General features: G+C 39.3%; 1 protein-coding gene across 1 annotated transcript; it reads left to right on the top strand.

The window, feature by feature from the left end:
* The first annotated feature begins 203 nt into the window (after positions 1-203).
* Positions 204-13,499, top strand: slc22a18 (solute carrier family 22 member 18). The gene is made up of 10 exons (XM_053315031.1): positions 204-515; positions 2,249-2,346; positions 2,467-2,612; positions 3,413-3,545; positions 4,004-4,116; positions 9,775-9,891; positions 10,669-10,769; positions 10,910-11,011; positions 11,832-11,952; positions 12,607-13,499. Exons 1-10 carry the CDS (start codon positions 348-350, stop codon positions 12,789-12,791), a joined length of 1,284 nt encoding a protein of 427 aa, XP_053171006.1. The 5' UTR covers positions 204-347; the 3' UTR covers positions 12,792-13,499.
* Positions 13,500-16,622: the final 3,123 nt, after the last annotated feature.

The raw sequence follows: 16,622 nt of genomic DNA, 5'->3' as shown, positions 1-16,622 counted from the left end.
CGAGTGATGACTTTTAGAGAAGTACTCAAAATTACGTTCTCAGGTGGAGCTCTTGAATGCACCACTGTCATCATTCTCGGTGGGATTTTATTTAAGAGGCGTTCGCGTCCGCTCGGCTCGTCGTAATCTCCCTATTTCTGACAGGACTCTTAAAATCAAGGACTTGTAAATCACCACGGTAACGTGAACGCCTCTCTGTTCAAAGTACAGCGGTTAGCTAGCAGCAGGGTTTATGTGACAGTTCAGTGGGTCAAAGAGCAATTTAACCGGACAAAACTGACACTTTTCTGGCAGACTGAAGAAGACTGAATGCCACTTACTCTTTTTACCTTGTATTAGGTGTCAACATGAGTCGAAGAGGAGGAGGTGAAAAGACGGAAGCCACCGATGAAACATCCAGAGAAGCTGCTAGTAAGACTGCAGATCAACCAAACAAGATGAAAGTCATAAATGTCGTTTACATCATCGCCGCTTTGGATATTACATGGATGTTTTTGCAGTTTTCCGTAACCCCTGTGAGTAAACGTACAGTATATTATGTGTGTGTTATTATGTCAGAGAATGAAGCTGAGTTTTACGTGCCTGCCTTGAAGTTAACACATTTCAGGAAGAGCAGAAAGCGAAACAAACTCTTTATTTTTTACTCATGTTTTTGTTATCAGTGGTGACAGCTGGTCCCAGCATTTCATATTAAGAAAGGAGTGAGCATGGGTATTATATGCAGCCCTGCTTTTGCTACCGTTACGTACATGTGCAGGGTTTTCTTGAGCAAGCCATTATAAGCAGTGGTAATGCTACAATGAAGTACTTGAAAACAGTCCTATATTAAGTGTACCTGAATACAAGCACAGAAGTATTATATGCAATATTAATCAGTGGTGGAAGAAGTATTCAGACACTTTACTTAAGTAAAAGTGCCAATAGTGCAATGTACTGTAGTAATACTCCATTACAAGTCCTGCATTTAAAGTCCCACTTAAGTAAAAGTGCATAAGTATTATGAGCTTGATGTAGTTTAAGTATTACAGTGAAAGTACATAAGTATTATGAGTGATGTAGTATGCAGTATTACAGTGAAAGTAGTGGTTTGGTCCCTCTGACTGATATATTATTTTACATGACATCATTAGATTATTAATACTTTGAAGTAGTGGAGCTGAAGTATAAAGCATCACTTCCAAATGGTACCTAAGCCCACCTCTGTTTTCAAACCTGGAATTAAAAGAGAGGAATATTATAAACATTTCTGTAAAATGCAGACTATTGCTGGTTACACAACTCATCTTCACTGATCAAATGAGTGCATATGATTAACATTTACTAATTGATAATAATATCTTTAAAATAACTGTAATGAATAGGCAGGCAAATGCAAGCAATATCCTGTTTTTTGAGGTAAACTGTTGTAAAGTTGTGTGACCTTTGGACTAGACTAGAGACAGAAATGGAAATGACAAGACTCAGAATTATGTAAGCAGAGAAATGAAAAGTAGAAACACACCTTTGGCTAGTTAAAACCATATTGCATTTAAATACCCCCCAATCACCACTCCTTGATATGACCAAAAGTCACGCTCACCAAAGATTAGATGCCACATTTATCATCATGTAATAATAACATTTAAAACATGTAATGATGTAATGATTGATTGATGGTTTGATTATTTCCGCGGAGGATTTGCAACACAGTCATCTGCTATGGTTGGAATTTCTTTCTCATTACATTAAAAAATTGCGACATTTTCCTAAAATTCCCAAATTCTTCATTAGATAAACAGGAATTTAAAAAAATGTTATAAAACTTATACAACAGGAAACTGCCCTATCCACATGACATCCAATAAAAACCCAAATAAAGTTAGTGATTAACAACATTTGAACTAGAAATGCATCTCCTGTTTTCTTAGACTATGTGAGAGTCTAAGAGTGAATAATTTCACACTGTTAAGGTTAAGCTAACTTTATTTGTACCCATTTAAGTGATGATTAGCTTCAATCACACATAACAAACAGACAGGTCAGACACAATAACACAACCTGTGCTGTAAAAATGTCGATTTCTAGATGATGTGATTTAAGATGCTGTAAAAAAAAAAATGTATTTCTGTGACATTGCTTTCCATCTTCTGTTGCTCTTCCTGAACTTTTCCATTTATTCCTAATTTAATCAAGCGTCTGAGGAAAGCTATATACTGTATGTGTGTGTGTGTTCATTTTAACCTGTATTTCCGCTTTGTCTCTCTAACAGTATTTGGCAAAGAAACTCGGCTTTGACACCTTGTGGTTTGGTTACTTACAAACTACGGTGGGTCTAGTCCAGCTGCTCGGGGGTCCAATGTTTGGAAGGTAAGTGCAGAGAAATGATGAAAACATATACCTACAGAGATTGCTCATGCTGTGATCGGTCTCCCAGATTATTTTTGTGTGGCAGGAACCTTTTCTGAGCTTTCTGTGTTTTGTCGGCAGGTTTGCAGATCTGTTCGGGGCTCGAGCAGCTTTGTCTCTGTCGTGCTCTGCTACCATTGTTTTCTTCTTGCTGCTGGCCATCGCAAACCATCCTGCCATGCTGTTCGTCCACAAACTCCCCACCGTCTTCATGCATGTCTTACCTGGTGAGCAGCTACCATCATCTACAATCCTACTCACTCACTCAGTTTACCATTTTAAACTTTAAACCTAGATTATTGTTCAGTATGAATCAGAGTTGCAACAATTAGTGAATTAATCAGTTAGTAGATTAACTGAGAAATGAATTGGCAACTATTTTGATATTATAAATATTTGCTGGGCTGGTTGCAGCTTCTCAAATATGAGGACTTGAGGCTTTACTGTGTCATACACGATAGTAAAGCAAGGCCAGGCCATTTCAACAACAAGTAAAAAGTAAACTGAATACATGTCAAGTTTTTGATTGCTGAACATAGAAATCAAGACATCTTCTATTGAGAAAATTTAAATGACTATCTAGTTAAATACATTTAATATTCACATTTCTATGTTGCTCAGTCAACTTCACAAATACAGCCTTACAGTAGATGCTCCATCATCTTTTCTGTAGTTTGTACTGTACTTGTGGAACTCACCATCCTGCAGCTTTAACAGAAACAAACACTGTTTTGTTATATATATAGTATTTTTTTTAAAATCAATACAGTTTACCTTTACCTTAAAAATGTGAATGAAATCTAATTAAATACACAGTAATTGACTGAATTAACCGTAGCCTGCAAGCACGTACAACATGAGTGATATTAAGGGACAATAACCTTGAAATATTTATGATTATTAAAAGGTTTCTATTACTATAACCTACAATTTTAAATATATTACCATTATTTAATGTATAATTATTATCCTGTATGCTATTTTGAGTAGCTTTATTTCTATCATTCCTGTCCTGTCCCGTTTGCAGCTTCTCAGATGGTCGTTGCGGATCTTTCCGAGCCAGAAAAACGGGCGGATGCTTTATCCAAACTCGGTCTGTGTTTTGGCGTCGGTATGATAGTCGGTTCCACGTTAGGCGGCCACCTCAGCAAACACTATGGGTAAGTGTTACAGAGTACTTTTGGGTTGGGGGATTTCGGTCTCTTCATGTAAACCCAGACTGACTCCATGATGTTGAGATCAGGTCTCTGTGAGGGCCCAACTATCTGCAGCAGGACTCCTTGTTCTTCTTTTTGATGAAGATAGTGTCTTTAAGATTCTGGCTGGATGTCATTTGCTAATTTTCCATGCTGCAGAACATACTTGGGACTAATTAAATCTCTGTTTGATGGTATTGCATTATGAAAAAGAGTCTAAACATCTACCTGAAATCCCTCATTCAGGTTTATGTTCCCTCCTGCTCACTATACTCTCCTCTCCTTCTCGTCTGTAGTTCCCAATCAGTTATTAAGGCTTCAATTAAACATGGCAAATAATTAGAAATGACTGATGAAGTTTGATGTTCAGTATATTCAGATTGTGAAGCTAACATTGTATTTATTGACTTTGTATTCCTCAGGGAGACGTTTGCTGCGTGTTTCGGTGCTGCAGGAAGTGCCTTCAGTTTAATGTTGGTTTTAAAGTTCATCCCAAAAACGACCAAAGTTCAAGCTCCAAAGACCACCACTGACAGTAAGATGAATTTCAGTCTAATATAAATAATCTTCTCAGCTATTTGGGAATCTGTTTGAAATGCTTCTATGTTCACATTTATGACACACAGGCAGAGGAAGCAGGTAGGTGAGCTGGTGTTTTCAGGTTGCTGAGTTTCTCTGTTAAAGTGCAACTGAAATCACAATAAGTCATCCATTTTTGAAGGCAAAAATAATGTCAGTATTTATCAAAAGGAAGAAAAAAAAAGTCTGTCTCAGAAAAGGAGGGGCACCAATGTTTGATTGACGGCAGCTGGCAGGATGAGAGTCGACAACAAGAGACAAAATAAACTTACACTGAAGCTTATTAGACACATGCAGACTGTGTTTTGTTAGCAGTGACATTAAAGAGAAAGAACCACAGCAGCATCTAAACTGACTGAAGTGACATTTGCAAGTATGTTTACATGCTATTTAAATGTTCAACAGCTGAGCAGCTAATTAGATCTCTAGCCTGCAAACTAATATTAGTGGTGCACTTTACCCCCGGTGAATGTTTGTTTGGTGGCTCGTTCAACAAGCTGAAGGGCAGGAAGAGACCTGTGTTCATTTCTGAGTTGTTGTTCAAACTGTGGTGCTGGTGTTTTGTATCAGGACGATGTCTGCCTGTGGTAGAAAGCTGATGCTGACAGTATTCAGATAGATAAATAGATTGGGATGTCAAGGAAAGCGGAGCAGATGGACCCACATGTCACACAATCGGTGCATCCCTTATCAAAACAGTGTTCATGGGTCAATGATGGGGTTTTTTGTCAAATTTTAAGGGGTTAAAATTTGAAAATAAATCTATGAGCATAAAATGTCTGCTTTTAATCCATTTTGAGAGAATATATTAGAGGATTATGGCAAAAATGTCTAAGTGGTGTAACCATAAAAACTTTGAACCAAATAATTAAAGTTGTTTAAAAGTGCTAAATTCTCAATAAAACACCATATCAATTAGTTTGGCATGATCTTACATTATAACTTTTATATTAAATAAAGCTAATGGAATACAATTGTTCTAAATATTACATTTAATCTGGGGAATCATGTCAATCAGGGACCATTTACAGTTTTTTAAATTTAGTCCACTTAAATACACTGTAAGTGGATAAAATATGTAATATTTATCATTCTTTTGTGGTTACACCATTTGACATTTTCAGGAGCATTCAGTCTTTTGGTTAAAAAAATGGTGCAAATGTCATTTCAAATGACATAAAACCAACAATAATGCAAAATGTACATTTTAACAAACCTGATGCTGCTTTTAAAACTTTTTTAAAAATTTGATTTAATTGCTCATCTTACCAATCCTTATAATATTATTTATCACTGACCCTTAAACACAATAATAGAACTCAGCTGCAGAATGTGATACATCACTTCCTGTTGGGATGTTCTGTCATGTTACATCACTTCCTGTTGGGATGTTCTGTCATGTTACATCACTTCCTGTTGGGAATGTTCCGTCATGTTACATCACTTCCTGTTGGGAGTTCTGTTATGATAATTTGCTTATTTTTAAATATGGTTATAAGTTAGCAAGACACAGAAAGATGTAACTCCTACATTTTAAGTTTAATTTAGATAGCAGGGATCAGAAGGAAAGATGGACTGCTTAAAAAAAGTGATATTTGACAATGATGACAACAATATGCATAAGGCAGCGCCGATGTCAGCTTATCATCATTATGTCTTATCATCAATCCTTCCTGATGCTGAGCGGGAATACACGCGCATACAAAAGAAAAACAAGGACATGGAGAGGGAAAACGAGCTCCTCAAGACTAAAGTGGAGTTCCTGTTGACAGACGCCGAACAGTTCAAGGCGCAGCGCCAAAAAATCCACAATGTGACCAAAGCCAGAGACCATCTGAGGAACCAGCTGCTGCACTGCAAAAATGAACTGTCGGTGATGGGTAAGAAGATGGGGATCCAGCAGACGGACCTGAAGAGGGGTAGCAGGAGGAACGAGACCCTCAAGGAGGAACTGGAGTTGGTGAAGAAGGAGCTGCAGTCAGTAAAGAAAGGGGTCATCACTCAGAGGATGCAGCAGCAAAACCTGAAGGAACGTCTGGACCACGTGATGAAAGAGAGAGACGGCATGAACGAGAAGTGGCTGCACTGCAAAAACGAATGCACGGGGTTGTGCGACGTGATCACAAACCAGCAATCGAACCTGACCAGGAAGGACAGTGAGTTCAAACAGCAGGTGAAGGAGATCCATCACCTCAAGCTGGAGAACCAGCAGCTTAAAAAGGAGATGGGCCTCATGGAGACCGACAAAGAGGACCAGAGGAGGGAGCTCCATAGGTGTGAAGATGCGCTCCACACGCAGAGGGAGAAGCTCAGAGAGAGTGAAAGTTGTCGTATTGTTGAGGGACAAGTGGGGAAAAGAATAGTTATCCTCAAACAAAGACCTAAGGTGTTCAGAAAGCCAAAACAGGAAGTGCCTTGTGAGAATATCGAGTTGTTACAGAAAGAACTTCTCACTCAGACAGAAGAGCTGAGGAAAACACAGAAACTCTGCGAGGAGCTAAAGCACAATCTGACACAGGTCGCAGCGAAGTTCCAGCTGTGCCAGACGACGATCAGGAACCAAAAAGAAAAGCTGAAAGCAGTAACGGCAGAGAAGAACATCTACAGAAATACGGCTGAAAAACTGGAGAAAGAATTATCAGAAATGAAGAAGGCGCAGAGAAGTGAAAAAGTGAGGAACGGTAATCAGAGAGGAGCCAAGAGGGGGAAAAGGGTGAAAGTGCCGACTACAGACAGATCAAACCAGCTTCACACTTCACCCGTCTCCCCAAAGATCCAGCTGAAGACGGGAGGAGACGCATCAAATCAGACTAAACTCTCACCAGCACACAGCGGGGTCCAAAAGCAGTCTGACTTAAGTATTGTAGGGAGAAAAATGTAATTATGCTCTTGGACCTCACCAATCAGAGGGGGAATATTCTTAGGGGAGTTCTTTATAAAATAAAAGTTATACTCCTCAAATTCTTGAAGATTTTTGGGTTAGGGTTACAAGTAACGAAATATATATTGATACATTTATAATAAGAAGTATGCTGCCTGTTTATTCATAAATACTACAATATGGACCTTATTTATGATTTATATACATTTGACATGCATAGAATGAAGAAAATCGTCATATAATAAACGTTAATCTCACATCATTTGTAAGTATTTTATTTTATTTTTTAATTTTTATTTTACAACTCCACAACATAACACTTTGCTGTACATTGCTGCTATATGTGTGCTCATTAGAACTAGTCTGTTTTCAGGAATATGCTGCTATAAATTGGGTTTATTTTTAACTGATGGTGATTTTTGCATCAGTCAAACCTCAAAGAGAAGCTGTTTGGATTGATTTTGTCCATATTCAAAGATTTATAGAGAAAATATGCATTGATTGTTTGTGTCTCTGTGCTTCTATTGTTAATTTACATCAGGGGTGTCAAACTCATTTTCATTCAAAGGCCACAAACAGCCCAATTTGATCTCATGTGAGCCGGATAGTTAAAAGATGGAAGGAAGGAGGGGAGGAAGGAAGGGAGGAAGGACAAAAGGAAGGAAGGTGAGAAGGAAAGATAAGGAGAAGGAAGGAAGAAAGGACAGGTGGAAGGAAGGAAAGAATAAAAGTGAGGAAGGAAGAAAGAAAAGAAGGGAAAGGTTGGAAAAGAAGACGGAGGAAAGATGAAAGGGAGAAAGGAATGAAGGAAGGAAAGATAGAAGGATGGGTGGAAGGAAGGAAAAGAAGACAGGAAGGAAAGATGGAAGGAAGGAAGGGAGGAAGGACAGATGGAAGGGAGAAAGGAATGAAGGAAGGAAAGATAGAAGGATAGGTGGAAGGAAGGAAAAGAAGACAGTAGGAAAGATGGAAGGAAGGAAGGGAGGAAGGACAGATGGAAGGGAGAAAGGAATGAAGGAAGGAAAGATAGAAGGATAGGTGGAAGGAAGGAAAAGAAGACAGGAAGGAAAGATGAAAGGAATGAAGGAAGGAAAGATAGAAGGATGGGTGGAAGGAAGGAAAAGAAGACAGGAAGGAAAAGAAGACAGGAAGGAAAAATAGAAGGAAGGAAGGAAGGAAGGAAAAAAAGGCAGGGAGGAAAGTGGGCCGGTTCTGGTCCACGGGCTGCGTGTTTGACACCCCTGATTTACATGGTCCTATGGATGATTATGTCCGATGTATCTATAAGCTATCTAACATCTATGTGTTGTCTCCACCTGTGTTTGGTTTGCTGAAACTGAACAAAAGGGAAAACACACCAACTATAAAACTCATCCACTGATTCAGACCTGAGCAAATTAAAACACCCTAACAAGCACGCTGAAGAAGGGCATAAAATGTTGAATTAAAAATATGCTTCTAGCAATCACTTAAATGTCCTTGTCAACTGAAAATGTATCATGAAAAGTACGCTGGTGGTCAGTGTTGATTGTTTAGGGCAGGGTTGTCAAACTCATTTTCGTTCAAGGGCCACATACAGCCAAATTTGATCTCATGTGGGCCGGACCAATAAAAAGATGGAAGGAAGGACGGAAGGACGGAAGGAAACAAGGATGGAAAGAAGGGAAAAGTGATAGGAAGGAAAGAAAGGAGGGAAGGAAAGACAAAATGGAGGAAGGAAGAAAGGAAAAGGGATTAGGAAGGAAAGGAAGGAGGGAAGGAAAGACAAAAGGAAGGAATGAAGGAAGGAAAGAAAGAAAGAAAGAAAGAAAAGGGATTAGGAAGGAAAGGAAGAAAGGAAAAGAAGATGAAGGAAAGATGGAAGGAAGGATGGAGGGAAGGAAGGGAACAAAGAAGGAACGAAGTAAGAAAGGGAGGAAGGAAAGAAGGAGAGTAGAAAGGAAAAGAAGACAAGAAGGAAAGTGGGCCAAATTGGAAGCCTTGACGGGCTGGTTCTGGCCCACGGGCCGCATGTTTGACATCCCTGGTTTAGGGTAAAATAACAGCATAAACATGATATCAGATTAAATAATAAAGTGTGATGTAACAGCCATTAAGTGTACAGTAATTATTAGCCTTCATTAGTGCCCAAACCTTTCAGCAGTAATTCAGATACTCAACACTATAAACTTGGTCCCATTACTGTTCTTCAGCATATTGTTAAATGTTCTCACAGGATCAATAATAACACTTTACTATTTCCCCATTAAGTACAGTATGAAGCTGCAGCTACAGGGAACAGTTAGCCTATCCCAGAAGACTGAAGCTAAAAAATTAGCCTATGTTATATTTAAACCTCACTAACTAACACTTTATATCTTGTTTGTTTAATCTCAACAAAAAAAGTTAAAAAATGACAAGTTTTAGTTTTACAGAGTTTATGTGCTGGACTGTTTCTTGGTCAAACCTTCAATATTTAACTTTTGCATTGAATTGAACTATGCAAGAAAGTGAATAAGCATGTTTCCCATAATTTAGGACTATTTCAGTAAAATTAAAAATTGTGCTGAAAATCTAAAGTATGCAGGCAGGAGAGTGACGATTATTCAGTAAACTGATTTTACACCAGCTCCATTTGTGCCTCTCAGCTTCACACTACTTCCTGTCATTGTTAGTTTTGGGTCTTGGGTGTGATGATTATTTTTGCATTAGTTCTGCACATACACTTCATTTATTCTTTATCTTTGAATGCAGGCGCAGCTGAGAACAAAAGTAAGTCAATATTTAACGTTGGAGAAATCACAAGACTGATGAAGTTTCCGGGCGTGACTCCGACTTTTGTGGTGAAGGTTGTCGCAGGTTTGCCATCAGGTGAGAGAGTTTGGATTCAAGAATGTTTAACCTTTGTGTCGTCCCCCGGGTCAAATTGACCCCGTCTGTTTTGACTGTTCCTTCCTCCCTCCTTTCCTTCCTTCTTCCTCCCTCCCTTCCTTCTTTCCTTCCTTCTGTGTGCCCTTCCTTTCTTCCTCCCTTCCTCTTTTCCTTCCTCCCTCCCTCCTCCCTTGTTTCCTCCCTCCCTCCTACCTTCCTTCCTTCTTTCCCCTGTCCTTCCTTCCTCCCTCCCTCCTTTCCTTCATTTCTCCCTTCCTTCCTTCCTTCCCTCCTTCCTACCTCCCTCCTTTCCTTCCTCCCTCCTTCCCTCCTCCCTCTCTCCTTTACTTCCTTCTTCTTCCCTTCCATCCTCCCTCACTCCCTCCCTCCCTCCTTCCCTCCTTCCTTGTTTCCTCCCTCCCTCCTACCTTCCTTCCTTCCTCCCTCCTTACCTTCCTTCCTTACTTCCTTCCTTCCTTCCTCCTTTTCTTCCTCCCTTCCTCCTTTCCTTCCTCCCTCCCTCCTCCCCTTCCTTCCTCCCTCTCTCCTTTACTTCGTTCTTCTTCCCTTGCATCTTTTCTTCCTTGCATCTTTCCTCCCTCCTTCCTTACTTCCTCCCTCCCTCCTTTCCTTCCTTCCATCCTTCCTTCCTTCCTTCCCTCTCTCCACCTCATTCACAGATATGTTTAATTTACATTAGAAATGACTCTAAATGATTACCCTCAAAAATCAATATAAGAAAAAAAGAAAAACTGCTCTTCTTCTCTCCATTTTAAGGCATTTTCCAGGTGATGTTCTCCATCATTGCGATGGAGTTCTTCAAGCTGGAGCCTGAGCAGAACGGCTATCTGATGGCGTACTTCGGTATAGTCTCAATGGTAAGATCTTATTATCACTTCTTATATGCATGTTTTAAAATAAAAGATAAGCTAATTATAATTTCCATGAGTTACACGCTGCAGCTGAGGATGATATCAGACTGTTAGACGAGGTCAGTAAAGGTCAGATGTTTGTTCAGGTGGTTCAGGGAGGAGTGATCGGGCGGCTCACAGCCAGATACTCTGAGAGCTCGCTGCTGCTTCTCGCCATCGGAGTTTCTGCTTTTGTGGGACTGGCTCAGGTACACACAACAACACACACACACACACATACACACACACACCATATTAGTATTTTCTACTATACTGCACTGGACAGTTTGTTAGGATTTCTAAAAATGAGCCAAATTGCGACTTAGTCGGGATCCTCTTTTTATTATTTTGATTTATTGTTTTTAATTTTTTTTTTCATAACAACCAATTCCTTCTTTCCTTGTTTTCTATTCTACTTTTTATTGTATGTCCTTTCCTTCCTTCTTTATCTGATTGACAACTTACTGCTGCTTAATTTTACGTATTTTCTTTACTCACTTCACTATTATTATTTTTGACTTGTAATGAAATCTTTCCATTGTGGTCTTAATATCTTTAAGGATTTGAGTACTTTTAACTGTATCCAACACATGTTCATATCTATAAATGTAGAATTTATGTGATAGAGACCTTTTTCTCTTGAATTTAATTTAATTTAAATTGCCTGAATATGTTTAAAGCTGCAGCATATTGTTAATATTGTAGATATTTCTGTCTTTTGTTATGAATATTTATGTTTCCATGTCACAACTCAGAGTTAAAATGATGTGTTGATTATTTAATTAGTTGATGGACAGCTAAATAAATAGTTATTTGTTGATTACAGCTTCTCAAATCATTATGATTACATTTCTCAATTTCATCACAGTGTAAATATGTATTTTTAAAAATCTTTACACATCCATTAAAACAAGAATTTTTATTTAAGGCTCCAGTGATTGGTATTTGTCATTTTGTCCCAGTAATGAAAGTAATCATCAGTTTCATTTCTTGCTGAGTTGCTTTTATTGAATCATCTCCCCCCTGCAGGCTTACATGCAGAACGTGTTCCAGTTCTGCCTCATCGTCCTCCCCATGATGTTTTCTCTCAGTGTGTTTAACGTCATCACAGACAGCATGCTCACCAAGAGCGTACCGGCCTCTGACACAGGTGAGGTCCTCCTGCTGCTTCTTCTTCTACTGCTCGCACATCACACAGTCAGGAAGTCAACAGTAACAGCAGCAGCAGCAGCAGCAGGGGCTCTGTGACAGGCACATTACAACCAAAAGGTTAAACTTAGTAGTCATAGAGGTATAAGATTACAACATTTAAATCTCTAATGTTTCGGTGTCCAAAAAAACTAATAAAATAGAAGATTATTAACCTTCCTGTCGTCCTCCCGGGTCAAATTGACCCCGTCTGTTTTGACTGTTCCTTCCTTCTTTCCTTCCATCTTTCCTCCTTCCTTCTTTCCTCTGTCCTTCCTCCCTTTCTTCTTTCCCTCCTCCCTTCCTTCTTTCCTTCCCTCTTTCCTCCTTCCTTCTTTCTTCTGTCCTTCCTCCCTTTCTTCTTTCCTTCTTCCATCTCCATTTCTTCCTTCTTTCTGTCCTTCTTTCCTCCTTCCTTCCTTTCCTTCCCTCCTTCCTTCCTTCCTTCCTTCCTCCTTCCTTCCTTCCCTCCTTCCTTCCTTCCTTCCTTCCTTCCTCCTTCCTTCATTTCCTTTCCTTCCTTCCTTCCTTGACTCAAGGACAACAGGAGGGTTAAAATGAACTACAACTGAAGTGAACATGTAATCCAGTAAACCCTCTCTGCTCTTACACACAGGCACAATGATGGGACTGTGCTCTTCTGTTCAGTCTCTGCTTCGCACAGTCGGACCGACCATCGGCGGCTTCCTGTACGTCAACTACGGCGTTTCCTCTATAGGTTTTATCCAGTTTGTCGTGAACATCGCTGTGTTCGTGATCCTGCTGCAGCGTCCGCTCAAGACAGACGAACTAAAGGACTGAAATCTTTTATTCTTTTAATATTTTTTTTTCTTTTTTTTACATCATCTCAATCATAAAGGTGATAGAAAGCCATATGACATTTTGGAAACAATGATCTTTTTTTTTTTTTTTTTTACAGTCGCATATATTCAAAGCGCACATTTTTAGTTGTTATTCACTGTGTTGTAATGTCTGTTTGTGGAGATTCAGGCTCAAACCACTAGATGGCAGCAAATCCTCTGTTTTACCTGATGATACATTCATTTACCAGAGTTCATTATTCACATTAATGTTACACTTTTACATCAGTTTGCTGATATTAGAGGTTTATTAAATATCATCAGGAAATGTTAAGATGTGAGCCAACCAACATGATTCCTAATTGAACATAGTTAGTTCAGAACACTATATAATTTGTAATGAAAGATTATTTTCTTATATGTATTTTTGTATTGAGCATTTAATAAATGATTTCATTTTTGTACATTAATTTAAAACCAGTGATGTAATCCAATTTTTACTTTCCATTGAAAAAGATGCAGGGTGACTTTAGCTTAAAGAGCTGCTGCTTGAATTCACCTGAGTTTTAGAGTTTTTATATATATATGTGTGTGTATATATATATCTGTGGTAGAGACACAAAATATTTGTCATGAAAATAGTCAAAAATAAAGATAATAAATATTTAGATAGACACGAAAGGACATTAATGCCACTTCAGCACAATGATGTCAGTATTGTGCTTAAACAAGCACACTTGGTTGAGCATTTGCATGTATTAACACTCAAATCAGATGCAGTGATGCAGTTTAGGAGTTTTTATCTTCTGCAGTGTTTTTTCTTTATTTGCTCCTGAGCAGCAGGTCAGTCAGAGAAGAAGATTTTTCATCTGACCAAACATAGAGAAAAAGAAAAACTGGAACAAACCCGCTGAGCATTTAGTCTGCAGATCATATTTTGACCCATTCTGCAGAGCCAGCACAAAACACACACAGTCAATAAAAAAAAAAAAAATCACTAGTGCATAAAAACAAATTATGTAGTAAGCAATGAAGGGGATAAACAAGTCCCATGTTAATCATGTTCTCTTTCACATTTATTTACAGTTTTCTGCCCTTCCACAGTTGCCAATCTGCAGCATGTAGAAGTGATGTCAAATAATCTGGAGCAGGTGTCTCATTGTTTCCACAAAATACTCTCGTTTAGAAATATTACATCCGTCAATGGCGGATAATTATTATCTCATTTTAACAGTAGGGGGTCTGTGGTGTTACAGAGTTATTATAGGCCAGGCTACACCTTCAACAGATGTCACTGGAGTGATTCCTTTGGTTGTTTTATCCAGCTAAATATCTGTAGCAAACAGACCGTAATATTCAGATTATGTTTTAAAAACTGCAAAAAATAAAGGGGATTATTTTAAAAAAAATATGGCCCGAAGAGAGGAAGTTTATCTTCTTAATGGTTTTAATGAGGCATTGTTAATAGCATATGGCCACAAATGATAGATGTCTTTCCTTTGAACAGTAGAAATTCAAATTAAAGTCTTTAAAAATGTTGAACCTGTCTTTTTAAAGGCAGAAATATTATTATGGGATTATGTCATATCCACTTTCTTTAATTTAAGTTTGAAAAAATTACCATAATCATTCAAAAGCCTTCACTTGCACAAGGCATTCAGATCCTGATATCCTTCAAATAGACCAGAATATCAGAGTGGCTGTCAAAGCAGGCCAGCTAAATCATGCTATAATTAATTTTATATGTTTATTTCTATTACTTTAAAGGCAGTGGTTCAGGAGAAAGTATTTATATAATATTTATGTCTGCACAGCTTTTAAATGTTAAGTTAATTAGAAAATCCAAATAGTCAAAGTGAACATATTGGAAAGAGTTGGCAGGATGACACGGCCTATTTAGATAGACTGCACCTTTAATGTGATCAGCCATCTCAGTGGCAATCCCATCATCTGAGGCTGATCCTGCAGCCTACACCTACAGCACTACTCATTACTCGCTGGCGCCTGAGTCCGCAAACGTCTTCAAAAACACACTTTCACTGCAGCAGTCCTTCTGACTTTTTACTGTAGAGAACAAAATAAAGCTCTTGCTCTCGAAATCTGCCTCTATGTGACTCACAGAGACTCAAAAGGAGCTGCAGATGGATTTGAAGGGTGTCACTGTATCTGCGGACCCAGGGGGGCGGCCCTGACCACTGGAGGGGGTGCCTTGTTACACTTGGCCCTTTGAGTCAGGGGGAGCCGGGACAATGCCGCTGTTAACACTCCTGACTGGGACCTTTGGGTCCTCTGAAAGTTTAATGTGACTCTGCGAGCGACCTGCGCTCACTGAGGTCAGAGATGAACGCGGCCCGGCGATGGTCCAAGGTTGCCTTGTGTTGGTGCATTGGAAACTAAACGCCAGCGGGGGGGCCACCGGGTCCTGGGCTTGTTTTGTCCCCTGTGGCATGGATAATGAGGCATCTGTCTCCACCTGCCGCATGGAGAGATGAGGCTCACTGTCTCACTTTAAAAGAGCACAGGTTACCTATCTGATTTGTCCCAGGCAGGCCAGGGACATGATCTGAAGCAGAGGAGCCTTCGGTCTAAATGTTTTATACCAGGGCTTTCTTATTTCTCTTCCTGCCACACCACACGAAGCTTCTTATAACACACACTTTGCTCAGTGTCTTGTGTTCTGCATCTAGATAATTGAAATCCAAATCAATCAAACATGAGTCGACTTCAACAAATATTGCCAAAAAAGTTCAACATCATATATCATGAGCATTTAAAGATATATTTGCATTGCTTAACTTGTCATAAACCACTGTGCTGATTCTTGCTCAGAATAAATACAAACCTGATGTGCATGTGACAGCAAGTCAACATGGCCGCCCAGGTTCCCCCCCCCCTCCTCGTCTTGCTCTCCAGCGGACCTCGTGGAGCTCGTGGAGTTGGCCATGGGGACGAAAGGTGATCTTAAAGGGGTTTTGTCTTGGTGTAATCAGACAGCGACATCATCAATCATGAGAGGGGGAATTACAGCGGGTTACAATGGGTGATAAGATAATGAGTGGGGCCACAGCGACCTGGTGAGGGACAGCTCGAGTTCCCGTCCTGATTACATGGCAGCGGCCTGACTGGCTGTGAACCAGCTGAGGACGCCAGCTGCTCAAATCCAAGATGAAGAGCAACACTTTTTGACCAACTACAGCATGTTGAAAGTAGATATATGTACTTAAAATATAAAGACGCAATCAGCTCCAATCAATGTGACATATCTATAACTTTAAATCTCTTACTAATTAACTCTAAATACCAAATCATCAAGTTTTGATGCTGGTTAAAAGGCTTTTCAAAATAAAACCCAAAGGAATCTGTAAGCAGATACAGTCAGTTGTGTGTATGGAAATGATGTGAAAATCAACATCCAGTAACAGTGATGTGAAGCATGTAGATGTTTACTTTAGGATCAGCAGACTTGGCATCACTGATTGTTGGATTTAAGACGATGCCAAGATCAGTCTGTCCTCAGCAGTGATGCTCATTTACTACAATATGAAAAAAGTGACATATAGCTTTTCTTGGAGCCTAAACAGCAGTGTAGTAAAATGTTAAGCCTGCAATTAGGGTGAGAACATAATTTACCAATATTTACCATTAAAGGACGTGTTCACAATTGTTCAAGTCCGTCTTCAAACAGCAGTCAGGTGTCTATATGAACAGGGAACAAGGTTTTCCTCGCTGTAATCATTCCTCCTGTTCATACTGACTGTTAAAATGCGCTTTCAATGTAAAGTGATGGAGGACTGTATCCACAGTGTTTCCACACAGTCATTTAAATGTAGAT

The sequence above is a fragment of the Scomber japonicus genome, chromosome 1 (assembly GCF_027409825.1).
Source record: "Scomber japonicus isolate fScoJap1 chromosome 1, fScoJap1.pri, whole genome shotgun sequence".
Classification (NCBI taxonomy): Eukaryota; Metazoa; Chordata; class Actinopteri; order Scombriformes; family Scombridae; genus Scomber; species Scomber japonicus.
This window is presented reverse-complemented; position numbering and strand designations above follow the sequence as displayed.